Consider the following 26,849-nt stretch of genomic DNA (forward strand, 5'->3'; position numbering starts at 1 on the left):
AAGCCTGATTTCCTGATTGCAAATCAATGCCAGCTGCTCCCAACCACCTTCTTGTCTTTAACAAGTGTTAAAGGACTATTTTCTCCATCAGCTTCCCAGCTTACAATGTAATCTACAATGAAGTACAAAGAATACATTTAAAAGAATGCTTTTAAGAATATATTACAATTTTTAGAAGAATATATTATATTTTAAGAATATACTTTTAAAGAATATGTTATAAATTTAAGAGTATCAGTTACACCTCTTAATAAGACACATGCTGTATCAGACACAAGATCAAGATAACCAAAGAACTGGTCTCTGAAAATGACAGAAGGGAATGTCCTTGGAAAATGTACAAAAATTGGTCAAAGACATAGTAAGGCTTTTACAGAATCATCTTCCAGCCTTCAAAAATTTGCAATTCAGAAACATCCTGTGCCAGAAATGGTGTTTCTGGTAATTCCTTATAGATTTTTCTTCCATTAATATGTCTGATCAATTTTTAAGCCTGTGTAAACTGGTAACATCTACTGTATATGCATGAAGAACCACCATCTACAACCAAAATAAGTTAACTTATCTCTGTCTCATCAAAAATGCCTCTCTGTTGCAAAATTAACCTGAACCTTATCCATTGTAATGTGTAAAAACTGTGTGGGTAGTAGGCCTCTGGTAGCATCTACAAATCAGATACTGCCAGAAAGCTGTCAGCTGACAGCACATTATGGAATGCAGAGGGGAAGCAGTAGAAAATCCTGAAAGCTGAATGGTATGACATTATTGTATTAATCGTCACACTGGCACTCTCAAGTGGAAACTCAAGGTGTTGCTTTGTCTAGATCCTATTTGCTACTGAATTCCTCCTGCAGGGCTTTATTTTTTCCCTGCTGCCTCTGGCACATACTGTGGGCACTTGACTTCCCACCATTATTTCTTAACGAGATTTCCTTATTAAAATCTCAGTGTGATTCTCTCAAATCCAAAAGTCAACTATCAAAAAAAGACTATCTCCATTTATTTCACTAAATTCATAAAAATTTGGCATGCGTGTATCCATTCCAACCAGCACTGAGAAATGGTTCCACTCAAAATAAACATGAAAAACTCACAGTACAATTCCCAAAGCTGGTTTATTTTTATTTTTCATTAAAACATATCTTTTCTAACATTTTAAGAAGTGCAGCAAACCATTTGAACAGATTATAAATTACTGACCAGAAATGCAAAACAGGAGAGAGCCTAACCTGTATATGCCTTCCTCAGTAAAGTGTTCTGTGCCCCTTTTATAGAGGTTCTTCTCCAGAAAATTTCACTGTGAAAGACCTTTACTAATCAAAGAACAACAAACACTCTATATTGCTAAACATTTACATATATACATAAACAATTGTACCCATTTTAGAAGTATTGTCCATAAAGGCAAGTCTCTCTTCCTCAATAAAATCTTGATTTGCTTTTAAAATTTCCTTTATTTTTTACTTTGTAGACTGGAGAATTCAGGAATTGTGTATCTGTAAATCGATCCCCTCTCCTTAATTTGCTGTAAAGAAAAGAAGTAAACGACATCAGGTATTAATATCATCAAGCACATATGCAACAATAGTAATGTAGTCATAATAATTCAAATGGTAAATAGCATGAATGAAAGTTTGATACACTAAAGAAATTAAATTTGTGGAAAATAAGTATGTCTGAAAAAGCAAGAAACTACTGCTTTCCAAAATAATGCTAGAAATATGTGACCTCTATCATATTAGGATGTGATATTTCTATAAAACAAAATTCAAAACTTATTTAAATCAAACACTTACCAGCACCCATTCAGGACAGTGTAAATCTAGCTAAAATATAAATAGGAGACAATAGTCTAAAATGTTGATTGACATCAACATTTTTTTCTATTATTAGTCACCATTTCTCAGAAATACAGAACTTATCATTTTGGGGTAAGAGTGGTAATGTGTCAGTATATAATACTGCCGAATTTTAACATATAAGTAAATTAATAATGTAAAAGTGTGACTCTAATCCCTTTCCATTTTTTTAATAAGTTATCTGACATAAATATTTCTGAATTGCCAATGGTAAAGTGAAGACTTCCTACATTACTTTTAGCTCCTACTTTTGCTCAGTTTCACTGCTTCAATTGTTAGCTTACTCACAGAAGTAAAAAATATTTTGAGGTTGTATGAGAACAGTGCTCTAATTTTTTTTTTCAGTTTGGGCATTTATCTTCTCCTGCCACAGTATGGCCAGAAAAAAAGGCTTTTTATACCTTTGTCATAAAGTAAGTTGCTATAACCCTTTCACTCTCTTCCCTGTTCCAGGGAAGCCTTCCTACTGTCTTTACCTCATGAATACACATCCTACTAACACATACTCAACACAGTGGAACTGTTCCTTAAATTAATATTACACTAAAAAAAATCCAAACCAAATAGAAAACCCTCAACAACTTTCTGGCAAAAATCCCACAGAATATTTTCAGAAATAGTGAACCTATTTATATTTAGATCATTAATGTAAGGGCAAATATATCAGTTTTCTTAATGGAAGGTTGGGTTTCAAATCCCCTTTTAAATTTTAGAAGTCATTTCACAATTTATGTCTTGTCTTTTAATAATCTATAAAATCCTGCACCACTAAATTTGCTAAGAACAATAAGAGGGAAATTAATTATAAAATAATATATCCAATATAACTAACTATCAAGTTAATATAGCTTACATGATTTTTTATATTACATACAGTTAGTTGAATAAAACTACTGAATTATATAGTATTAGTACATAAATTTCATTTCCATTTGACAAGATTACAAGAACATTATTATGGTGTAGTTTACCTTTAAGTATAACATTAATAATTATTAATCTCTAAAGGGGTTTATATCATGATAAACATTAAGATTCACTATTATTTTCTAGTAGTCCAGTATTATGTATCTTAGAATTAGAATACTATTGTTGTCTTACTTTGGCACTTGGAAATTCTGCCCCACTAACTGGAGAAGCTTTATATCAACACTGAAGTATCTTTGCAAAAGAGATTTGTGACAGCTCAACTGTTTCTCCAGGGGTTTAATAACCAGTTTTTACTGGGGTTAGTTATGCATGAAAAAGACAAGAACAAAAGCCCCAGTTTATGTGTACCTACCTGTGAAGATTTGGTTCCTTGTAGCAAATAGCGGGTCTGCCTCGTCTCAGTGGTGCTGCTGAATCTTCTAACGTTTGGGGGGATTTAGGTACAGAAGTGTGAAATTGTATACTAGTATTTGTCAGTTCTTGGAAAGCTTTTCTCTCTGTAAATACAGCAGTTTATATGCTTAATTTTAAATATTTCCTGAATCATTATGTAAACTCCAATTAATAATTATTTTTGATATGTGTTTCTTAATTCAGGTACATTGATTACTGCTCCTACACTAAAGATACTCAGCACAAATCCATTGTATTAACTCCACTACATTGCGTTATAATAATTGCATTTATTATAGAAGAATTTAAGCCTATCTTCCAGCTACATTAAAGTTTTCTTATGTTATTAATGTATCTTATTTAAAAAAGAGATTGTCACATCAAAATTGGCACATGGGCAGATTATAGAAAAACCTACTCAACATACTTTTTAGATACCAGAATTCCTGTTGAGTTGCAGTGTTTCTAAAGAAACAAAAATGAAATCTTATAGTCCAGATATATTTTCCATTTAAGAAGGGAACTGTGTAGTTCTACCTTGTTTCTCTTGGATAAAAGCTCAATCTGTTTTATCTTTCAATCCCCAACTTTTTGAATATAATGTAATTCTTCAGAAAATGAATACATGCTTTAACTAAAATTGCTTCTCAAGAATGTAGACTACTTATATCTGCCCTACTAAGTATCATTTTGGGATATATTGAAAAGTAACAAGGTTACTAGTCACCAGAATTTAAGAAGATATTGTAACTAATACACAATATAGAAGATTTTGGTGATTTTCTTCCTTACACTTTTCCACTCCTGTTTTATCTGCTCTTAACAAGCAATGAAAGGACAGAATTAAGAGAAGACATGTTGCCACTATTTCAGGCACTACCTAATTCAAAATGCCTTGCCTTTCTAGCCCACACACTTACCATGACAAGGTGTCAGAGTATTTTTGTCACTCTGTTTAGAAATATGATCCATATTTTGTTCTGTTTTTTCAGCATCCAGTGCTTCATTATGATCATTTTGCCTGTGGATTTCAGAGCTTTTCAGTATAGAGAAGTTGATGGAAGCATAGTGGTTATCAAGAGCTGGGAGCTCCACATTGGGAAGACCTTCCTGGGAAGAGCTATCTGCCTTGAATGGCGTAACCTTACAGCATTCAACTTCAATCACAGGCTTAGACTTACTCACAGAGGAATTCATTTCATGAGGGACTTCCTGGTCATCCAAAATATTCTGAACCTCCTGAGCAATATGCCTGAAATAACTTTTTTCTCGTCTGGTGTCAGTAATATCAGAACTAAAACTCTGTTTGTGCTTTACATGCTTATCGGGAAAATTACTTATGTGGCATGTTTTATTTGCCACTTCTGAGGAATCTACCTTCTTTAACCTGTTAGCATCATCAGCCTGTTCTTTAGCTTGTGGTGTATTTAGAGCTACACCATTCTGAGTAACTAAAGCTACTTGCATTTGCTGAGTTACAGTTATTTTCTTTCCAGCCTCTGCAAGCAATGAATCCTTATTTTTTAATTCTTCATTTTTAGAAACTGAGAACCGTGTAAGATTTTCCTTTGGTATTATATAAGCTTTCCGGCTGGCCTTTGTCAATGTACGCTTCAATTTGCCTGATGAAAAATGGCTGCTCTTTTGGTCTACTTTCTGACTAACTTCAGGAGGGCTGTCATTTTCAGTTTCTCTACCTTGTCTGGAACTACTTTTTTTGTTGTTTTTTCTCTGTATAATACTCTTCTGATCTTGTTTTCTCTTGCTGCTGTCACACTGGTTTATCTCTGTTTGAGATTTTTTTGAAATATATTCTCCATTCTGGCCATTTTCCTCTCTACAGGATTTTTCTGTGTTTGCTTTGGAAAGCTTTTGAGAAGTTTTCCTCTTTATTGTTGGTTTGTTATCTTTCTCATTTGTATTCAGAAAGCCTTCCTGTAAAGGCAATACATCAGAAATGTTATCTTGGAATGCTAAATTTTCAGCACAATAAAGTTCTGGTGGGATCTTGTTAACAGATGAGCAGGAGTCTGTTTTTTGTATTCTGCTTTCCACTTCTGCAGACATTTCTGACAAAGTTCCTTTATTTGTCTCTTGTTTTCTTGGATTCATTACATTAACCTGGTATGTCCTCCTTGTTCTATTCTGTTGCTCTACAGGATTTCCTGTAGGTAGCTGTTCTGTCTGACTTTGGAATAGCTGAGTTTGTGAATCAGTAGTTTCTGAAGTTTCATTATTGTCAGCCCTAGAGTGCCTTTCTTCTGCATGCAAATTTGAATGGACTTCAGTCTTGCTTTTAATTTTTTCTTTATCCTTCTTAGAATATTTTACTTTTCTGAAATTTGGTAATATTTTGTCAGACTTGGCATTATTAATTTTATTTTGGTGCAATTTATAATTGCTTTTTGCTGTAACTGTGAGTAGTTCACTTGCATCACTGGCAGTCAACTCCATATCATCATCATAGACAGTCTCTTCAGGCTTCATCACGTTAGTAAAAAGCAGCTTGTTAAAATCTTTCTTACTTTCACTGTTAAATTCAAGAGGTGAAGGAATTAGGCAAGACAAGTCACTTGAACCTTCCTGCAAATTCCTATCATTGGTGTTGCTGCTCCTGTTGATATCATGATGAGGCAGATTCAACGACTTACATTTTTTATCAAAATACTTTATATTAGGTTGAGTTTTTGACTTACAAAGTACTGCATTTTTCTTTCTTTCAGTCACATTTTCATAGGATGGCAATAAACTACCATGATATTGTTCTGTAGGCTCCTCAGACTGTTCTAAGGATTGTGTATTTTTTCCATGAGTCAGAAAGGCACTATTGCAACCTAATTCTGAACCCAGCAGATTATCTGCAAAGAGAAAAAATTCAGCAGCTTGGTGAAAAGAAGACAGTGTAGTTATATGCTTAAAACTATTGAAGGCTGAACCATAAGTATGGAAAAATTACACTTTTTAAAAAAAGGAATACACACATTCTATGGTTGGTCCTTAAAAATGTAGTAAATTGAAGCTAATTTAACAATTTACTGAATTTAGACTCTTGAAATTGGACATAAATAAAACTATTTTCCTATAACAACTTCAGCTATCTTTTGGTTATCTTAGCTATGTAATTTCAATGAATATTATTCTATAAATGATTGTCAGAACACCTATATTTATGGATGAGCATTTATTTTTCACTAGTTTATTACAATTTAGGAATCTTATTATACCCTCTGTATTACACACTGAGTAATGAATTATTAAATACTAATTCTCAGAGAGCTTGAAAAATAAATCTCTTACACAGAAATACAGCATACCTTTCAAAAATCTATTCTTGTCAACCATTGGTTCTGTTTCAATTAAGTTTTGATTATTTGTACCAGAAGGCAAGAGTGATGCAAACTTGATTTGATCTGAATGTACTTCCTCTGTCACATTAGTGGTACACTTGTAAGAATTTGATGCTTTGCCCAGAGAAGGGCTACCCTGCTGCTCTGCATTTGCTGTTGCAATGAAAGGAAGATTTGCTGGCAATTCTACAGATCTGAAAAGAGAAAATTTTGCTTTGAAGCTTTTTATTACATTTTCTATCATGACATTCAAGTGTTCAAGATGTTCCTTTAAGCTGAAAACAAGAAGTCAAGTATGATAGTGGGGTCTGTCTTGGGGCAAATATATTTTTGATGATAGCAAATCCTGTTTGGGGCTTGTGAGATCACATGATACAAGCAGCGAGTTACTCAAACACAAGTTGGTCTACCGCTCTCTCTCTGAGTTCTGAGTTGCAAACAAGTAATTTCTGGATTAAACAGGAAATGATTTCTCATTACCTCAAAACTACCTAGGACAATGTACAAAGATTAGCTGAAAGAGAAAGACACCAACCACCTCTGGCATTTCATACAACCACCTACCGAGCTGACCGACGTGCACCCCTGAACTTGTCACCAGTAGGGCAGCTTGGGCCAGCTGACAGGGGAAAGGAACTCTGGAGATCCTTTCAAAAGAAGAACAGAAGGGAAATACAAATAGTTAAATATTCTCTTATGTTTTAAGTATTGGAAATATCCACAGGGGAAAAACCCCACAAAAATTAATGGGAAAAAAATACATGCGCTGATGGAAGACACATGATATTCAAACACATGCATTAACATTAAAGCAAAATATTTTGTTACAAAATTCATCAAAATACATAACCTACTTTTATCCCAAAGGAATGTACAGACTTTCTAAATGTAGCTATAACTCATACAAACTACATTATGCATATAGAAGCACAGAGCAACACTAAGCAAGTTGAGAACAGACAACACAGTATTTTCCTGTTTTAAAATTCACTGTATTTTTTCCATGACACAAGGACAAACATGGACTATGTTTTCTGGTTAAGTTTCCAGATGTAAGATATTTATTGCAGCACTAAGCAAGGAAAGCAGGTAACTTGCTCACTACATACTCTAGTGCTAAGCTTTTTTTTAACCACATGGTTCTTTCAGGCTAACTGATATTTAACTTTTAGATACTCTGGAAACCAGATTAAATCCTAAATTTTCAGTACAGTAAAATTCAATATATTTTAATATACTGGTTTAATCCCAAGTTTTAAGGAGTTAGGGTAAACGTTTTACAATACAAATAGTATTTCAATATTGTACTCAACTTGATGCTTTGAAAATCTTAGCCTGGAAAATGAGTTCAATACAGTAAAGTTGAAAACACATCTTACCTCAGAAGGACTGCTTAGCTCTATTGCAGTTAAAAGGTTTTCATTCAAAAATGCATCTATTCCAATAAGACTTTTATTCTGCATGTAATAGAAATATTTTAAGTGGTAAGAAGAGACAAGATATAAAAGGTGAGTCTATGCTGCATTGTTTTTTTACTTAATTGAGCACAAACTCATCTCAATACCTATAAATATAAAGGTAAACCTGGGACTAAAATAGCTATAGATATACACACTGATAGACAAAATAGTTAAAGAAAAGCTAAAAAAGAAAAATTAGATGTAAAGATTATGCTGTCAGATTATATAACTTTACAAATCTGAGACATGTATTTTAAACCACCACTTTAAAAAGTAATTTTAAGTTAAAAAAATTATAAAAGCTTAGTTTAGCTGTTCTAAGTATAAATAATATTATTTGCAGCATACCAAACAGGTTAGTTTTTGACGAAGCGAGATATTATGAAGCTGCAGTTTTTCGACTTCCTTCTGAAGAAAAATCTTCTCATTCTTTAGCTTGCGAGAATTTTCTTTTTCAACACTCAAAGCCACAGCTAATGCTTTGTTATTTTGTTGTAAAGATACTTTAAACATAGATGAGTTATCTAAAGGAGACAAAATAACATTATTTTCAAGAGCTTCAATTCTAGGCCCTCTCAGTGTGAACTATCACTATATGACAACATTTTTATCTGTAGGTTCTGGTGCAACAACAGCAAAGCCTAATACTTTCCAATATAAAACGGTTTATGTAGCTGTCATTCTGATGACTTCTCTGTTTCAAGTTTATATCATGCATAGATTCTGCCCTAGTCTGGATTTTTGAACATAAGATTATTTTAAGAAGAAAATATTAAAAAATTGATAGTTTCCCAGGTATAAAAATATTTACAAATATTTTAAAAATTATAAATTTTACAAATTAAAACATTGAAACATTCTCATAATAAAATTGAGTTTTGACAACATAAAGAAAAAAGCTTTATATTAAAAATAAATGTTCCCACTGTCTTTATGAAAACCTACCTATACTTATCTGTTACAGAATGGTTGTAACAGGCAGAATTTCAGCTAATCATGTTAAATACAGTTCCTTTTAAAGCCATATATACATTCTAAGTACAGTATATGGCTTCCGTTTTATTTTAACAGGACTTACTTATTAATTTAGTTTTGATTTTAAAAGCTAAAGAAGCATTCCATTTTGCAGTTTGTAATGCTCCATCTCTCTTCTTCATCCATCCTTTGGCAGCATTTGAGGTGAACATAGCAGATGATGATTTAGCAGCTGCGCCTTTATCCATCCTCAGAATGAATCTGTACACCGTCAAGGGGAACATCCAAACAAATAAATTATCTTTTTGTCAATTTTCAAATTGAGTTTATGATGTCTTACGAGGATTTCTGTGTCTGAAGTTGAAAGAATTATTTCAGTCTTTACCTTTGTTCAGTTAATTAAAAGAGTAATGAATTAATCAACACAATGAGACATTAGCACAGACACAATACTTGACCAGCAAACCATGAAACCTGAAACGATCATAGATTTTTTTAGCTTGCCTATTCCCTCACATTAACTATACGAGTTTATACACAAGATGGGAAAAACCCCAGGTTCTACCACTTCACAATACGACCAGACCAGCTTATGCTTTGTCAGGACAGACTTAAAATTGACGCATTTAAATGAACCACATTACAAACGGAGCAAAATTAAGCAGAAAGCAAGAGCAGCAGAGACCGGCCGGCAGAGGCGCGGAGCGGCCGCTCCCGGCGAGGCCCCGCCCGGCCCCTCAGGGCCCTCAGGGCCGTTGGGCCGCGCGCGCGCCGGGGCGGGGCCGTTGGGCCGGGCGCGCGCGGCGCGGGGCCGGGCGGGACTCCCGGCGCGGGGAGCGGCCCGCGGTGCGGCGATCACACCGGTGCGGAGTGCGCCACGTTAAAACAGCTCCGCTCTGCTCTTACATTCCGTCCTGCACCGAATGCACCCCGCTTTCAGAAGTGGGGTACGCAGAGGTCATTGACCGCTAACCCGCGGTTCCGGCTCGTTAGTGACATCTCTTGTGTGGTTTGAAAAGGAGTTGGGTGTTTGTAACTTCCCAGCTACGTACCTTTGAAAACCATTTTCAATACCAACCATTAATAGCATACAATTAAATTTTAAGAAATAGACATTAAAGATATGAACGCTTAGCATCAATCTCAGTGCACTGTGAGGAAGGGAGTAGAAAACTCCAGATACTCCACTTAGCCGTCAGAGATTTTTAGTAAGAGTTTGCTGTGTCTGTCTTTCAGTTCAAAGACTTCCTATACGTTTAAGGGAGAAAACCACATAATTCCTTCTCAGTGGCAAGTTAAATTTCTTTATGGCTGATTTTGAGCTATTAGTAATACATGGAACAACAATGTAGAGACAGGAATCAGGGCAGTTAGGAAGAAAAGCGTGATAAATTTACAGCCTAGTAGATTATATGCTGCCTGCATCCTACAGACTTGGAAGGACAGGAAGTTTCTGACAACACAATTTGAGCAAGCCCAGTTTTAATGTGATTCAGGTAATATTAGGATTGTGAATTGCATGGAAGTACTTTAGTCTTATTAAATGCTTTCCCCCAAAATCTCTTTTAAGTCCAAAAGCCCTTTAACAGTCTCTTCACATACATTCTCTTTTACTGGCTACATGTGCTGAGTTCTACCATTAGCTCAGCTGGACATTAATTGCTTAATTTGATCCCAGGAATTGGAAATTTTAGAGTAAGCTGAATTAATGTTTTTTTTTTTTTTTTAAGATTTACAGAGATGCAGAAGACTGAAATAAAAAGCATCAGTTTCTGTAATTCAGTAATCATCACAAAAACCTTACTTTGCTGTGTGCCAACATTACAATATTCTATAAAGTAAGTCAAAGAAATCACACATGAAATATAAGTAGCATTATGTGAAAATGTATCTTCATGAACTTACTATTTTCATAATCTGCTCTAAATAGCATCTGGAGAATCCCTCGCTTCTACCTGTTCTAGTGAATGATGTATGACAGAGTTTCTCAGTGTGGCCCTGAAGGTGCAAAACCTTTAAAATACAGCTTTGATCCAGCACACATCATATACCTTTAGTACGTTTTCCCTTACAAGGAAACTTGGAGGTGACTGTAGCCACTATAAAACTCTGGCCACATAAAAGAGCAAATAACCTTACATAACTTTAATACCAGAAAACCAGTCAAATAAAACTTACCTCCTCCTCCTTTCCACAAGGCAGTGTTTTCCTCCAGATCCAGCAATGAGTTTTCATTTCCTCAAATTCCACAACGGCTGCAAGTCTAGAAGAGGCAATCACCAATTTGCTTCCATTTAGTGTTTATGTCACTACTGTGGGCAATAAATTTAAAATAAAATGTGAAGTATTGCATTTCCACCTATGGTCATACTTTCCTTTACACTTCACTGAGGAACTCCCACACTGGAACACTCCACATGTACAAATCTCCAGTTAATTACCAGCTACTCAAAGTAGGGAAGAACTTAAAGCACTGCCAAGTTTCACAGCCTATATATCTTAAATGTATATTAAGAGCAGAATTATGAGTTTCAGTCACTTGGGGTCCTATGACTGGTCTTTAAACTGAATAGAAATGAAAGGTAGTGAGGGAAAGACACACAGACTCTTGTGAAAGCTCTAATCATGTGGGAACTGAACTTGTACCTAACTAGATACATACATATTCATGTCTGAGAAGAATTAATCCTGTAGTGCCTAATACAGTGTGATCTATGACAAAAGCACTTCTGGTGGGTAGATTATGCAGAACAGCTTCTCTCTGGATTTTTTTAGGGCCAACAAGATTTGAGCTCATGATACAGCTTTTGCTGAAATTATAGTTTTAAGAACCTATCTTTCTCTAATCACACCACTTCTTGCACAAGCTTAATGAAAAAATCCATTTCATAATGCCTCTTCCTCTCCATCAAATTTGACTGAAATTAGTGAAGTGAAACACAAATATACAGAGGATGAGCATGTAAGCCTGGCTTCATTGGGAAACTAGTAAACACCAAAACAAAAACATCCTTGTGTTCATTTCCCAAAACATGCAGCTCAAAAGGCACTTTGCTAGTTGTGCTGCACACTTCTATGCCAAGTAAATGCTGTACTAATCCTGAATTGTAATGGTAATTCACATGGTTAAATTGAAGGTCCAAAACCTATTGCATTGTTTGTTTATATGTGTGTGTGTGCACGTGTATTGACTGAAACTGTGTATAGCATTCTGGTCTCGCAATGCAGAAATACAGGAGCATTGTTCAGACTTTTGAGGCAAAACCAAGCCAGCTTAAAGGTGAAAAGAAGCATGGAAAACTGCAGCTTCATTAAGTGAATGCTTTAGAGTGAGAAAGACCAAAAGCTGTACTTACACAATAACATCTGACAACAATGGCCACATTTAAGTTGCAATTGGTATGCATGAGCTATTCCCAGTGAGTAAGGAAAAACATATCCTTACTAAAGATACAGTTAAACAAGATACCATTATTCCACAAAACCCATCTAGTATACTTATTTTCGCTTGTTTTACAGTAAATCCAACATCCATGAATTATCAGCCTGTATTGCATTCAGTGACATGTAACTTGTGTTAATTCATTAGATATTAAGCATCAGAAACCTGACTTCTGGGTACACTCTTGGTCAAGAACTGTCCAGGGAGCACAGGGAGCCTTGGTGCTTGGCATGCCATTCCTTCTCTTTGCTGCAAGTGGAGCATGATTAGATGCCAAGAAAAATGAAATGTGTTTACTTTATGGCTTTGCTACATGGCCTGAACTGCCATTTGAATGCAAATCTGCATTAAGATAAAAAGAAGTGAGTTTTAAGTAGTAAGTGATCACTCAGAGTTACACAATTTCAAAGAGAATTTATTATCCCTGTACTAGGATCAGATGATGATTTATATTATTTATTTGGCTCTTTCCTCTAATGTTCTCCATTGGACTGAAGGAAAGTCTGAATTAAAAGTTTATGGTCCTAAATATTAACTGAAAACACAGTAGTCCATGAATATTTAGGTAATCTCAAAAATAAAAATGTAGTAACAGACCAGAATAAAGCAAGGGACACAGCTGAAACTTTAGCTGGCTGCTGTGTGTTACATATTGTTTGGTCTTTTGCAAGTGAGCCTGTAGCTGAAGTTTTAAATACTTTAAATTGGTGACAAAACACCGCCAAAAGGAAATTAGGAGTAAAAAATTAGAATGATACTAGAGGAAATTCAATAGGAATTGCAAATATAACTGAATAAACTATTTAAATACAATGTAGGCACATTTCTTATATGTGCAATGTACACTTCAGTAAGTGGATTTTTACTGAACTTCAGGTAGCAATAAAAATACAGTGTTAACATTTAATTATCTCACCTTATAGTAAATATGATATATAAAATATTATGTATTTTATATAATATATTGTATGTTATATATTCTAAACATATAATCATCTGATACCTTCCAGAAAGTCTGCACAAATCCAGAGTTTGGTGCTGTTTTTTGCACTCCTATGTGCAAGTTGTATCCAAAAGGATTATTTCTTACTGTATGATTGGGCCAAAAAAACAAACTTTGTAAGCAAATAAAGGAGAATTAAATGGGAACTAGACATAATGTTGCAATTTTTTTTTTAAGAAAATGCAGCTGCATTTAAAAAAATATTTTTCATATATGTATATATATATGCTTTGTGTAATAAGGCTGAGACAAAAGTGTAACAAGAACCTGTTTTCTTTACCTTTCTATTGTTCATTGCATACATTTTGATGACCACACAACTCTATGTCAGACATGGAATTTAGCAGGACACTTTCTGAATGTCTTTTTTAAATGACTGTATGAGGGTGAGGCATCTTGCCTGCATTACTGAATCACAGAATCATCAAGATTGGAAGAGACCTTCAAGATCATCTGCCATCAACCCAGCACCACCATGTCAGGAGTCAGCTCAAGCTGCTCTCAGATCGAGAGCAGCCCTGCAGAGAAGGACCTGGGGGGAGCTGGTGGAGGGAATGCTGGACATGACCCAGCAATGGGCGCTCCCAGCCCAGAAAGCCAAACGCGCCCGGGCTGCATCCAAAGCCCCGTGGGCAGCAGGGCGAGGCAGGGGATTCTGCCCCTCTGCTCTGAGACCCCACCTGGAACGCTGCATCCAGCTCTGGGGACCAGCACAGGAGGGACAGGGACCTGGTGGAGTGACTCCAGAGGAGGCCACCAAGAGACTGGAGGAATGGAGCACCTCTCTTTTGAGGAGAATTGGGTTTGCTCAGTCTGGAGAAGAGAAGGCTTTGGGGTGACCCAACTGCAGCCTTCCAGCACCTTAAAGGAACTTACAGGAAAGATGAACAATAGTATTTATACAAGCATGTAGTGCCAGGACAAGAGGAAACAAGTTCAAATTGAAAGAGAACAGGTTTGTATTAGCTATTAGAGGGAAAAAAAAAAAATTTCTGTGAGGGTGGTGAGGCACTGGAACAGGTTGCCCAGGGAAGCTGTGGATGCCCCACCCGTGTTCCAGGCGGGGGGTGGTTGGAAGTAGATGATCTTCCAAGTTCCCTTCCAAGCCAAACCATTCTAACATTCTTACTATGGAGACTGTTGAAACAGCAAAAGAATCAAACATACTCGGAGTAAACCCGCACTTATAATTAAAAAAAAAACCCAAATTAAGCACGGTTTGTGCCTTACAGAGCAGTCGACTGCAGGCGGGTGAGCCACACTTGGAGGGCGCCTGAGGGAGCCCCGCGGCAGCGCCGGGGAGCAGCGGCAGCCGAGCTCCGCCGGCCCCCACACCCGGCTGGCCGCGGCAGGGATCCGGGAGGGGATGGCGCGGCCGGGGCGCACGGGCTGCCCCGCTGCTGTCCCCGCTCGGCCCGGCCCGGCCCGGCCCGGCCCGGCCCGCTGCCATTGTGCGGAGCAGCGGCGCGCAGGCACCGCGGGCGCCGGCCCGGCCGGGCCTGAGCGCCGCCCCCGCGCTCCGGGCCGAGGCCGCGCGGCGCTCCCCGCTCCTGGGCGGAGCAGCGTCCTGCCATGGGCGGGGCGAGCAGTGCCCGGGAAGTTAAAGCTGCCCAATTACAGATCGGTTCTTAAAGAAGCCATTGGTTCAAAAAGAGCTGCATTTTTAGTGCTGTGAACTGTACTTAGGATTTCCTTTGGTCATACATCCTCACCACGTAACTCTGCTTGCCCATTTGGCTCGAAAGAGTAAGCTTTGTGTTTCCTACCAAAGTAAAACGCCATCGATTATTACAGAATATTTGGCTATTTGCATTATTAGGTCTCCAGAACTGTTTTTAAAGTGGTATCCTGTTACAGATGTTCAAGAGCTGAGCTATTGCTTCGGTCTTGTATGTGATATGTTAAATCTGTAGCTGGCATTAGTTTTACTTCTATTTGTGCCTGTTTTAGGTTTGAATAGCTCATAATGAATATTACCATTGGCAAATGCAATGGAAGAGGACAAAGTTGAAGATGTCCGGGATATTCTATGACTGAATGTGTGAGGCTGTTTACACAGCCAGGCATGAGGCTCTGTACTGCTTTAAGAATTCCATGATGGCTTCCATGTTTAGTGGATGCTTTCCTTTAAAAGTGGATGAAGCTCTAAATATCACATTCTGATCATGAAGCTCTCTGGCAAATACATGCTTTTATACATATTTACGCATTTTATAGTATATCTCTTTTCTTATAGTATATATAGTCTGCTGAGCATCAGTTGGCTTCTAATTCCAGGCTGTAAAACAATTCTGCATGCACGACTTTATATGTACAGGTAGTTTATCTGAATTCCACAAGTATTTGTGCTTGCAAACACTCACATCTATACAGTGCCATGTCCCTTTCCAAACTGTGGCTTTCGAATGTACTTCTTCAGTAAGAATACAAGAATAGCTAAAATTGAAGTTGGCAGAGTGTTTGGCATTTTTCTTGGGTCCTGTCTGTGCACCTCTATAATCTCCAGAGGCATCTCATTCCCACTGTTCATTAGATAAAAAGATTTGGGTCTAATCTTTGTTTCAGACAGTTAAAAATTGCATTTTTCACCACCATGGCCTGATGTAAAAGTTTGAATAAAACTATTCATGGGTCAAATTTCACACTTGTTTGTGACTTAGAAATCCTGCCAAAGTAGGTCCAGTTAAAAGTGATGATGGATGAAGAATAGTAATTCCTTGTTGCATACATAAAACTGTTTAAAATACTCAAAATGTTTAACATAAGGAGTTTGGATAACACAGCAGGACTTTGCTACCATCTTTCACAGTTGCAGTGAACAGCCTGAGATTCTTACCATTTAGTTTGTACCAAGCCTACAGTTTGGTCCTGCTCTATATCAACACTTCTGGAGCAAGCTGTGAAAGTAAAATTATTGGTGTGTATGCCACAAGAGCTGATGGGGTTGATGCAATTAATAAGGCGCCAGGAATGAAAATTCATAGTAAAAGCACATACAAAAGGTAAGGTGACTGTCAAACATGAAAGTACTCTGAAGTGAGAATAAAAACATATAATAACTATGCCAAAATATTATCATATGTAGCATAATGCAGCATTATTGTACTATAAATCTGTGGAAGGCATCTTTGCAGCTCCCAAAGCATCTGGATAATATAATGGCCACATTTAACAAATAAATAAGATAAAAACTAAGCCTGGAGGTTAAGAATTTGAGAGAGTACACACAAGGTGGTTAGCATAGAGTTGCTGTAAGTTCTTATTCTGCTTGATTTGTTATTTTAAAAATACAATTAAAACAACAATTAAAATGACTTTCTGATATTTACACTAAATAGAGTGAATAAATCCCGTTACAGAAAAACCTCCAGAAATACTTGCAGTTGATTGTGATTCATGCAATACTTTTGTGCAGTCTTCTGAGACAGCCGAACACTGAGAACCAGAGATGAAAGGAAATTGTTTTAATTCTTTAAAGAACAAGTACAGCTGTACTACACTGTTAATGTATTTACATGGCAATAATTGGAAGTTATTGGTAGACCTGTACATACAATTGGAAGCAGTTGGTCTTTGTCACTCTCACAATGCAGTGTCAGACGTGTCACTGTGCATCTTTTGATTAAGATAGAGCTCTTGATACTTCATCATCTTTATAATTAGGATGCATACCTTCCTAATTTTAGGATGAGAACATTAATATTTATTCCAAGGGTATTTGGCAACATATCAGGTGTCTGTTCTCCTACTATGTATTCTAGAAAAATAGGTTTTACATAATTAATTCCGTAATTATTCTTCTATGAAAATCTATCCTTTCATGAATATCCAAATTTAGCAATAGGCATTCACAGGAGAATTCAAACCTCTTTTTTGAATAAAAACAAAATCAGAGTAACATTTCCCTTTCTGCTTTGTAAAACATTTACTGCTAAATCCTTATAGTTAGGATTTGGTAAAAAGAATGATGTATTTCACCAATGGTACATTTTTATTGACTTAGCTAACTAATCACATAACTGTTACCTTTAAAACAATAATCCTAGAGAAGCTGGAAATAACATCCAATACATCTGGAGCTATTACTCAGTAGCTGAGATGAAAAAGATGATGGATGCTTTTGATGCCTGGGAAGGGAGTGGTAGAGTAATAATTTTTTATTTCAGTATTACTATTTTTTAACATACAAATAAGAAAAATATTTGCCAACTAAATATAATAAAAACCTCTGCACAAACTTCCATAGCATTGTAAAATAGTAGTGGCTCTTTGGAGGGAAGAAAATGTTTTATGCGATGTTCCAGAGAGGGGACAGGAATTGACATGAATGAAGCAGCATGCTGGCTGTCAGCAATGCTCATGTCAGCAGGTTGAGAGCTGAAATTCTGCATAATAAAATACACGTATTCATGTATTTAGTCAGGTGTAAACATGCATGGCTGTGTTCTCTCAGCTCATCAGTACAATGCTGCTACGAAATGCAAGTGTCAGCTACTGGAGAGTGCCTCAGGAGCTGACTGAATGTGAGACTCTGAAAGAACACCCTCTGAGAGGCAGTTGGCATCACATGCCTCCAGTTTATAAAAGGTATGCTGATTTGCATAGGTGGCGTAAAATTAATTAACAAATACAGTGCCATTTTCCCCCCTCTATAATTTCAGGTTCCTTAAATACCTATGCATGTTGAGATTTCTCTGGTTTAATTTACATTTTTATAAAGCGTCATAGAGCTCTTAATTGCACAACTGAACTCGCTAGAAACAAATGACGGGTTTTTTTAGGCTGCTGAGATTTCACAGCAGGCTGGCAAGGAGTAACTTGAAAAACTAGAGAGCAGTATTTGTTAAATGGACTGCTAAACCAGAAATTTAAGTGAAAACTTTAAAAGGTTAAATCACATCTGTGAGATGTATTCTTTTAGAAGGAATTTCTAAAACTTCCTCTCTGCAGTTTTATGGCAATATTTGTGATTACACCTCCATTCTCCACATGTTACCTAAAAGCAGCCTTTTGCTGGCACAATCACCTGAGCCAGCCTACAGCCACTTCACTGCTACAGTTTTTAATGTCACCTAAGAGAGGCAGAAGAGATTGATGGTTCTATTCACAGAAAGGCAGCCCTGATTGTAGTCATGAACTGTTGGGAACCATAATTTATGATTCTTCCAGTGTCATTTAAACCTATTTGTGAAAGGCTGTTGTAGATGGTCTGTTTTGTATTAATGTTATAAAAAAACCCAATGTACATATATAGTTCATTTTTTTTAAAATGGAAATTCTTTGTTTTATAGACTATTAATTGACTGTACTGAAGCAGAAGGCTGTTTGCCATGTAAAGTGGGTCTCCAGCCAATTAGATTCTCAGGTCCCTCAACAAGTACCCACATAAAAGTCAAGAATTCATCTTTGCTAAAGGTAGTTGCTGACAATGCCTGACATTCTGCAGCTATTCTTAAACGACCCCATAGTGAAAGTCTGATACTGCACAAAGAAGCTTCTCAAACCACATCCACAACATGCACATCAGTGCTCAGCAAGTCCCAGGCTCCCTGTGGAAGGCAGAATGCTGCAATGGGCCACTGAGCCAATTGCCATTCCAAGCTCTAGGGAGTAAGAAGCCTATGAACAACTGTGCAGTGAAGCTGAAAAGGACTCCACTTTTTCTTGTGGCACTATCTCAGCCACCTTCTTCTGCATCCAGTAAAGCAAGAGAACAGAGCAGTGTTGCTGTTGAAATTCCTACAGTGCTAAACAAGAAAGAACCAGCTGTATTTGCAGAAAGTATTACGCTTAAGATAAAGTGGATGGGTAATGTTTGACTCAGTCTGGTAGACTGGACAGCTCTACATTATATGGTTGAAGAAGAGATCATTATTTCATGTGATCCTTTATTCAAGATTAGGTAGAAAATGGTGATGAAAAAGATAATGAAAAGCACAGGAAGAAACTGTTTTAAGTGAGCACTGAAATGTGTTTTTTGCTTTATTTCTAGAAATTTTTAGATGTTGGGAAGGGAGGAAGAAAAATGGATTTAAAAAATCACTCAAGCACATGCAGCTTAACATTCCAGTAACTCTCATTTGTATTTCTGCTGTGCTGTACTGTAAAGTGAGTACTTGGCACAGCATAAGTTGATCTCTTTATCAACTTTAACTACAATGAACCTCAATTTGTACCTTTAAGCACAGGGGAAGAATAGAAAAAAGCAAGTAGCTTTTATTAGACAGAAGTCTGCCACAAACGTACAACATACACATGCTGCAGAGACACGGGAAATTGAATGCACTTACTGGCACTTCTGGTGAGGGTAAATCACCATTTTTGCTCTTACAAGCATTACAAGGGATCACCTGTGCTTGTACACTGAGAGAAAATTCAGAAATACAGGAAGGGAAGAAGTGTGCTGTGTGAGTAACAAGGCTGCTCTCTCTGGAGAGACATACATTTACAGACACACACAATACTGCGGTGCAGTCTGCCACTGGGGCAAGGCTGGTCCAGCTGTGGCATTTTGTGTCACACCGCTAGGGGATGGCTTTTCTAGGGCTGCAGGCTCTGAGTTACACCTGGCTTCCATGTCCTTCTGCAGGTCCTTTCAGATCAGGAGGGCACAACCTCAATTTTTGTGCAGCAAAGCACAGAAGTTGAGGTCAAAGTGCCATGGTTTAATGAAAAAGTCTCCCTCCTTCCCTCTGGGCAGGCTGGAGGAGACATTCTTGTAGCAGGGCAAATTTTGAGTAATGATACCGAAACAAAGAGCTGCTGTATGTTCCTATCAGCAGAGGAAAGGCAAGTTTGGATCGTTGATTTTCAAGAGCCCTTTAGCTGTCTAAATTAGAGAACAAAACCTGGCTTTGTTTTGTACCCTTGCTTAAGAGTTGGGTGCCAGGTTTTTTTCTGCTGTTTTTGTGACTACTTTTGCTTCCCCAGCACAGTAAATACAGTTGTTTTTGAACACTGAGAACATTGCCAAGAAGCAAGTTCTTAAAATTCCTGAGACTATTAAAATTACAGAAGGGTTCTTTAAAGGTTTTATTTGCTAGATCATTTAAAGCCATAACATTTTCAGATTTTTCTCCCAACCATCAGGACTTGAAACATAATTTGCACAATTAAAAAGCCCCAAATTTTCATGTACTAACATGTTTTTAATGAGACATTTTGTCATGAACAGTAGTCACTATAAAGGTGTAGAACACTATAATTTTCTGCTATTGGTGTGTATATGGAAGACCACCTGACCTTTAGATTATTTAAGCTAGTGTTTTTTCTTTAAAAATAAACCTGAAGGTCAACAATCCCGTATCTCAACAAAAAAGCTTCACTGAACAAAGGACAAAGCAGAAATTATGCAAGGATACTAGTATAATGTACTCTAATATTCTTTGAACATGCAATTCATTGAGACTAAGTTTGTGAAATTTGTTTTTCATAATAATCTGACTGAAAAACAGTTTTTAATGCTTCTGTGTGATTTTTACTTCACTATTTATTCAACGGATGAGCACTTTACCATGAACCTTAAAATCTTTTTACAAGGCTGTCTAAAGCTGATTTCTTTCAACCTTTGAATTTAGAAAGCTTCTATAATAATGGAATCAGAGAATATAATTTAAGTGAGAAAAGACATACAATAAAAAGCTTTGAGAATATTCCTACAGAACTTTATGAGTTTGTACTACCTCAGTGTTTACTTACAATTATTTTGGTAGCAAAGTATTTTTTGAGTAACATTTGTGTCATTTGCATTACAGCAGCATTAATGAGTCTTCTCTTTGTTGTGGACATACTAGCTTGTGGTTGAAAGAACCAAAAACAACCCCCTTGAATTTCAGTAGATTAAATGAGAAAGTAGCTATGGTGAAGAAGGCAAAGAAAGAAGGACTTGATTTTATTTATTTATTTTCAATTGGATGGGGTGCAAACATGGCCTTTTAACTTATCTAATTAGGCACTTCCAGCATGTTTTTTATATCATAGAATCTTATTGATTTTTGATTAACTGCTAAGAGTGATATTGAAGCATTTTATGATAGATGGGTAGCACTAACCTTCCTGGTGACTGGAACAAGATGCACTGTCAAGTGGTGTCACAATGGTTCACTTTAAATCTTTGTAAAATTATAAATCATTATAGCAGAGATCATTAAAAAAAAAAACAAAAAAAACCAAACCAAACAAACCAACACATGTTCAGCAAGTTATTAGAATTCCAGAATCAGTGGGTTTTTCTTTAAAGGAGACATTTTCGAGCACATTAAGTGTTGGGGTTTTTATATTTTCTTCTTTCCCACACATGGTTAACTAATGTAAGTTTTTCAAAGAGCTTGATTGCATTAAGTTACCTTCACATTTTAGTTTTGCAGCTGTGTTTGTGGATCTTTATTTTGCTGGGTTCTGCCCTTATTCTGAATTTAATCTTACATGAAAGATAGATTCAACCTGCTTTAAAATATTGCCCCTTTAAGATGTACTTCCACTTCTGGAAGAGCACAAAGTGCAGTGGGAATTCCATGTTTGTGTTTGAGTGAGGTCAGACAGCTGTTTTTCCTTTGCTAACTGAGGGGACTTTTTATAAAAGAGGACTGGCCTGGAAGGGAAGCCTTACCCTGCCATAAATTCCTTCACTGCCCCTCAACAAGTCCCTTAAAAGGAGAATTGCAAGTCGTTCTCTCTGTAATGAGAAGATAAAAACAGAGTTCTGTTGAACATGGGCCCAAGAGCTTTTAGCTACTTGGTAACTACCATGAAGAGTAAAACACTCCTAGAAACTGGTAGATATAAATCCAAGAATACAGACACACATGAAATGAAAGATGAAGATTCTGACAGAGTATCAGAGCACAGCCACATAATGTGGTTAAAATGTACATTGGAATAACCTTCCCAAACAAGTACAGATACTAGACAAAACAGCTAAAACTGCAGCATTCCCACAAGCTGCCCTCTCCTCAGACTAACCAAAACCATATACAGCTCTTTAACAAAAAAGATGCCTTTACATCATCAGAGAAAAGAGAAATGCCATCTCTCACCTGTTAGTCCTGGATCTGTCACATACTGAGCCTCCAGTACATCAAAGCTTGGCTGGTACTGAAGAGCACAAGGAGGTCCTGTTGTGCTGAGTTATGTTACAGATTTTAGTTATCTGCAGAAGGTCACTTGTGAGAAACTAACTTAAGGAATAAAGTAATTTTCAATAATGCAATAATCAAATGTAGCAGCTATAAGGAAGTGTCATGTGTAGTAGATATAATTCGCGCCATTTCTAATATGATATATGTGATATTGAATATTTGTTAGAGTATACATATTTGTATTAGGATTCCCCCCCACCCTCACAGGCGCAGGTGAGACTGGGTGTAGATTGGAAACTGATTTACAAGTAAGAAGGTACGGCTGGCCAGGAGATGGGCCATGTCTGGGGAGATACAGAAACCCCAGGTGCTGATCGTTCGCGTGAAGGACCCGAGATGGATATCATGGAAATCCTCAGGCAGATACATGTGAATACAGCGTTCCTGAATTCCCGTAAATTTCATCAAGGATTCAACAAACTCCGGACAGTGATTTGTTCTCCCTCATCACCAAAAAGGAAAATCTTATTAACATATAGACTCTGAATAGAAGAAAAGACTGATTGCTGAAATCTTGGCCTCAGGCAGAATTTTCCCTATAAAAACCACTTGTGCCAGGATAGAAGTGTGTGGGCATGGAGGAAAACCTCTGATGAGGCTGACTCCTTGTTGCACACCCAGGGCTGACCCTGGGCTCGGCTCTGTTCTTTCCTTGTGGCTGGCTAGATAGAATTTGATTGCAAAATAAATATTTTCTTTTTCATACTAATTTGGCTGGACAAATTTTCATTTATAACAGAAGGAATAAATGTTATTACAGGTAGGTTCGATTTTCTTTTTTTAGGAAGAATTACAAGAAGAGACACATTTCAGAACTTATATAAGGGTAATATAAGAAGTTCCTGTGTAATATCTGCATGGAATTTGTAATTAAATCTCTTAGAGTGAGGTTACGGTGAAATTGTAAGGCAGCAGATAATTTTGAAAATCTATCTATCTGATGGGTATGCATAACAGAGATTCTGAAATTTCAGTTCCATCTACTCCAAAACATTCAGCTTAACAGTGTGATAAAGTAATTAACTAGGATAATAGCAGTGCTTGCAGTGCTAAGAAAGCCAATGTCTACCTACATGTTTATTTTTCTTTCACTTGAATTGCCACTCCTCCAGATGACGATGAGTTACTGGTCTTTTAAAAACAGGTTTAACCAATATTCACATGTGGGACACTGTATACACATATAAAGAAAAATCAAAATATGAGAATGCACTTTGCTCTTCCCTTGGAGATTATTTTTCAAGGGCCCCAGGGTGGAGTAATCCAGTCAGTACTAAGGAAGTGTACACTCAAGAGAACAGAAATTAGGCAGAGCAAATTGGTAAAAAGCAATAGTGAACAATCACCTAGGTGCAAACTTTTAAAGCCACTCAAGTGTCCTCCTGCTCTTACTGAGCTTGACAGGAGGTCAGTCTCACTGACCTTTACACCTTTCAGATTCTGACACTTAGGCCAACAGGTCACTTGACGCCAGCTCTGGATTCTGACATCTTACTACATTAAACAGTAACTTACTGTAAAATGTGCTCAGCATGGAGGTGGCTCTCATGGCAAGGCTGTTTTGTGTGCTGTGGCATTAGAATCGAGCTAGAAGCAAAAGCCTAGTCCAGTCCAAACTCAGCTGAAAGCTTCCCACTGCTACCAGTTCCACTGCGCAAATACAATTTGAGTAAGAGCACAAGGTTACGCACTGCAAAGCAGCAAACACCAGAGTATTTTAGAAAGAAGATTTTAATTATTTGGAAGAAACAGGTTTTCTGAAATACAGACTCAGAACATAAAGACTAAGTAATTTATTAGTCATAGCTCTTGTTATGGACAGATGGTTCCTACAGCAAAAATATAGAAAAATAATTTGAATTCAAGTCTAGAAGACCTGCAACTTTTCGTATGCAAAAAATAAATCCAACTAGTCATAGAAAAGTGGCTGATAAGGATGGAGAACAGGGCTGTGCATCTGAATAGCTGTTACTATATACATTCCAAACTTAAATGAACATATTTTCTCAGCCTCATAAAAATAGTTTGTCCATGAAAAATAACAATATGTAATACATTTAATACAATTTATACTTGAATTTAAAGATCTCAGATTATGGAATAATAAGCTAAAATCAAATGAACTGCTTTTTCAACTCTTCTTGTATAGAACAATACTCTCTGTGAATATAGTGTGCATGCATGTACGTGTATACACGCACAGAAACAAAGAGGTGTATAGAGATTTGCTGAAAAATTCTACAAGATTATTTGATTTCATTGCATACAGACTTCCTGGGATCCTTCAAACACAGGCTGTTCTATGAAATAATAATGTTGACTGATATAACCACATATCTACAATAGGTTTTTGCTATTATGAATTTATTTACCAGTTTATCTTTCCAATCTAGATTTCGTTTTTCTAAGAAGTAAATGCTGCTTTGGTTAAGATTCCATACAGTCATGACAAAATAAATGTGAACATATTGGGGAAAGCCTTGAAAGTATGATTTAATTTTGATAATTAGTAAGTAATAAAGATACCAACAGGTTTTAAGCAGCAAAAGATTTAAAAGACTATATTCTGACTTATTTTCTTCACCAACAAGCTTTTTGAGCAACAAACTAAAATCAAGAGATTGAATTTCCCTGCCAGCCATCACTGCGACATTTTAAGCCACCAAAGTCACAGCTGGCACTGAAAGAACAGTGGCATCAGCAGAGACCTCCATCCTTGCAGGACACAAATTGCATTGTGACACCCTGCCAACGCTGCCTTGGAAAGACCTGTGCTCTGCGGTGTCCGGTGTGTGATGCTTCCGTCGGGACTTCTCTGAATGCGTCGGATTCTCTGTGGTCCTTGCAGTTGTAGACGGCTCTTGATTTTTCACAGCTCCTTTATTTTTAGATCGAAAGCTGTTGTGCTGCTGTCTTCTGTGTTCAGACTTGGAACCACTCTTGGTATTTTGATCTGCCTCATTACTGGCACCTTGTGACTTATGAGATCCATTGAGCCGCATGTTTTGGTGCTGTGGGTTGAATCTCCGTCTCTGGTTAGAAGGCCCATTCTACCCAGAAAGAAATCAGGTAACTGTTAGATTGTCTGAATCCTTCCAACAGGCCAAGAAACACAGCAGTCAAAATTAACAGTGTTACTCTTAGGAGGGAATAGGAGAGGGAAAACACTAAGAAGTTTTGATTGTTACCAGAGTCTCTTTATAATACCTATACCCAGAACTACGAGTACCATACTACATCTGAGTAGCCTGGAGCTACAGATGGCAGGTTCATCACTGATGCCAAATTAAAATCTGCCATGATTCAAGAGAATACAGAAAAGGGGATGAAATTCTAGACATCTCAACAGCAGTTGTTGAGAGAAGGGACCTGCAGGTTCTGGTCAAGAGAAGTTAAACATGAGTGAGCAGTGCCCTGGGAGCCAGGAAGGCCATGTGTGTCCTGCGGGGCATCAGGCACAGCATCTCCAGCTGGGCAAGGGAGGAGATTGTCCTGCTCCGCTCTGAGGCGGCCTCACCTCGTGTGCTGGGGGCAGTTTTGGGTGCCATGATAAGGAAAGACATGAAACTATTAGAAAGTGTCCAAAGGAGAGTCATGAAGATAGTGAAGGACCTTGAGGAGAAGCCGTGTGAGGAGTGGCTGAGGTCACTTGTTCTGATCAGCCTGGAGGAGACCTCACTGCAGTCACAACTTCCTTGTGAGGGGAAGAAGAGGGGCAGGCACTGATCTCTTCCTTCTGGTGACCAGTGACAGGAACAGAGGGAATAGCCTGAAGTTGGGTCAGGGGAGGTTTAGGTTGTGTATCAGAGAAAAGTTCTTTACCCATAGGGTGGCTGGGCACTGGAACAGGTTCCCCAGGGAAGTGGTCACAGCATCAACCCTGACAGAGCTCAAGAAATGGCTGGACATTGCTCTGAGGTACATGGTGGGATTATTGGGGTGCCTTATGCAGGGCCAGGAGTGGGACTCAGGATACTCTGTGATTCTCTGAGCAGTTAAGAAGTACTGAAGAACTTAATACTGACTTATTCCAAAATCATGACTATTGCTTTCCTAGTAAAGCATTATACAAGTACTACAGTATGACTGCAGGAAGAACAGACAGTCACATGTAAATTGAAGTCAAGTGAAGAATCCTCATTGTGGAAGACATGTCAATTGTGAAATTTTGCTCAGAGGATACTTTGATTCTTAGTGGGAAGTGGCTGAATTACTTCTATTTGCATGCCTGACAGGACAGGTGATTCCATACATGCACTGATATTATGCACTGTGTTACATTTCCCTCCAGGCATCTATTTGA

General features: G+C 37.4%; 3 protein-coding genes across 11 annotated transcripts in view; 1 reads left to right on the top strand and 2 right to left on the bottom strand.

Moving 5' to 3' along the window:
• Positions 1 to 1,096: 1,096 nt before the first annotated feature.
• Positions 1,097 to 14,975, bottom strand: SGO2 (shugoshin 2). 3 transcript variants are annotated; one of them, XM_072932391.1, is made up of 10 exons: positions 14,640 to 14,971; positions 11,143 to 11,227; positions 9,068 to 9,225; positions 8,338 to 8,513; positions 7,909 to 7,986; positions 7,094 to 7,176; positions 6,497 to 6,723; positions 4,103 to 6,040; positions 3,142 to 3,286; positions 1,097 to 1,525 (listed from the first exon to the last, which is right to left on the bottom strand). In XM_072932391.1, the coding sequence occupies exons 3-10, from the start codon at positions 9,210 to 9,212 to the stop codon at positions 1,420 to 1,422; spliced, it is 2,898 nt and encodes a 965-aa protein (XP_072788492.1). In that variant the 5' UTR covers positions 9,213 to 9,225; positions 11,143 to 11,227; positions 14,640 to 14,971; the 3' UTR covers positions 1,097 to 1,419. The 3 variants fall into 3 exon arrangements, with proteins under 3 accessions (XP_072788492.1, XP_072788493.1, XP_072788494.1); XM_072932392.1 differs by lacking the exon at positions 7,909 to 7,986 and having other exon boundaries at positions 14,640 to 14,973; XM_072932393.1 differs by lacking the exons at positions 7,909 to 7,986; positions 8,338 to 8,513; positions 9,068 to 9,225 and having other exon boundaries at positions 11,143 to 11,276; positions 14,640 to 14,975.
• A 6-nt stretch (positions 14,976 to 14,981) lies between these two features.
• On the top strand, positions 14,982 to 19,290 carry KCTD18 (potassium channel tetramerization domain containing 18). The gene is given in 7 exon segments (XM_072931861.1): positions 14,982 to 15,033; positions 16,238 to 16,273; positions 16,276 to 16,411; positions 17,456 to 17,550; positions 17,894 to 17,996; positions 18,701 to 18,975; positions 18,978 to 19,290. Coding segments are annotated over 7 exon segments (948 nt in total). The 3' UTR covers positions 19,229 to 19,290.
• A 4,969-nt stretch (positions 19,291 to 24,259) lies between these two features.
• SPATS2L (spermatogenesis associated serine rich 2 like) overlaps positions 24,260 to 26,849 on the bottom strand; it is a 78,146-nt gene continuing 75,556 nt past the window's right edge. For all 7 annotated transcript variants that reach the window (XM_030277757.4, XM_030277760.4, XM_030277759.4 and 4 more), the window contains one exon: positions 24,260 to 25,596. In XM_030277757.4, coding sequence (XP_030133617.3) covers positions 25,201 to 25,596 — 396 coding nt within the window. In that variant the 3' untranslated portion in view covers positions 24,260 to 25,200. The remainder of the gene's footprint in view (positions 25,597 to 26,849) is intronic.

Source organism: Taeniopygia guttata, chromosome 7 (genome assembly GCF_048771995.1).
Source record: "Taeniopygia guttata chromosome 7, bTaeGut7.mat, whole genome shotgun sequence".
Lineage (NCBI taxonomy): Eukaryota > Metazoa > Chordata > Aves > Passeriformes > Estrildidae > Taeniopygia > Taeniopygia guttata.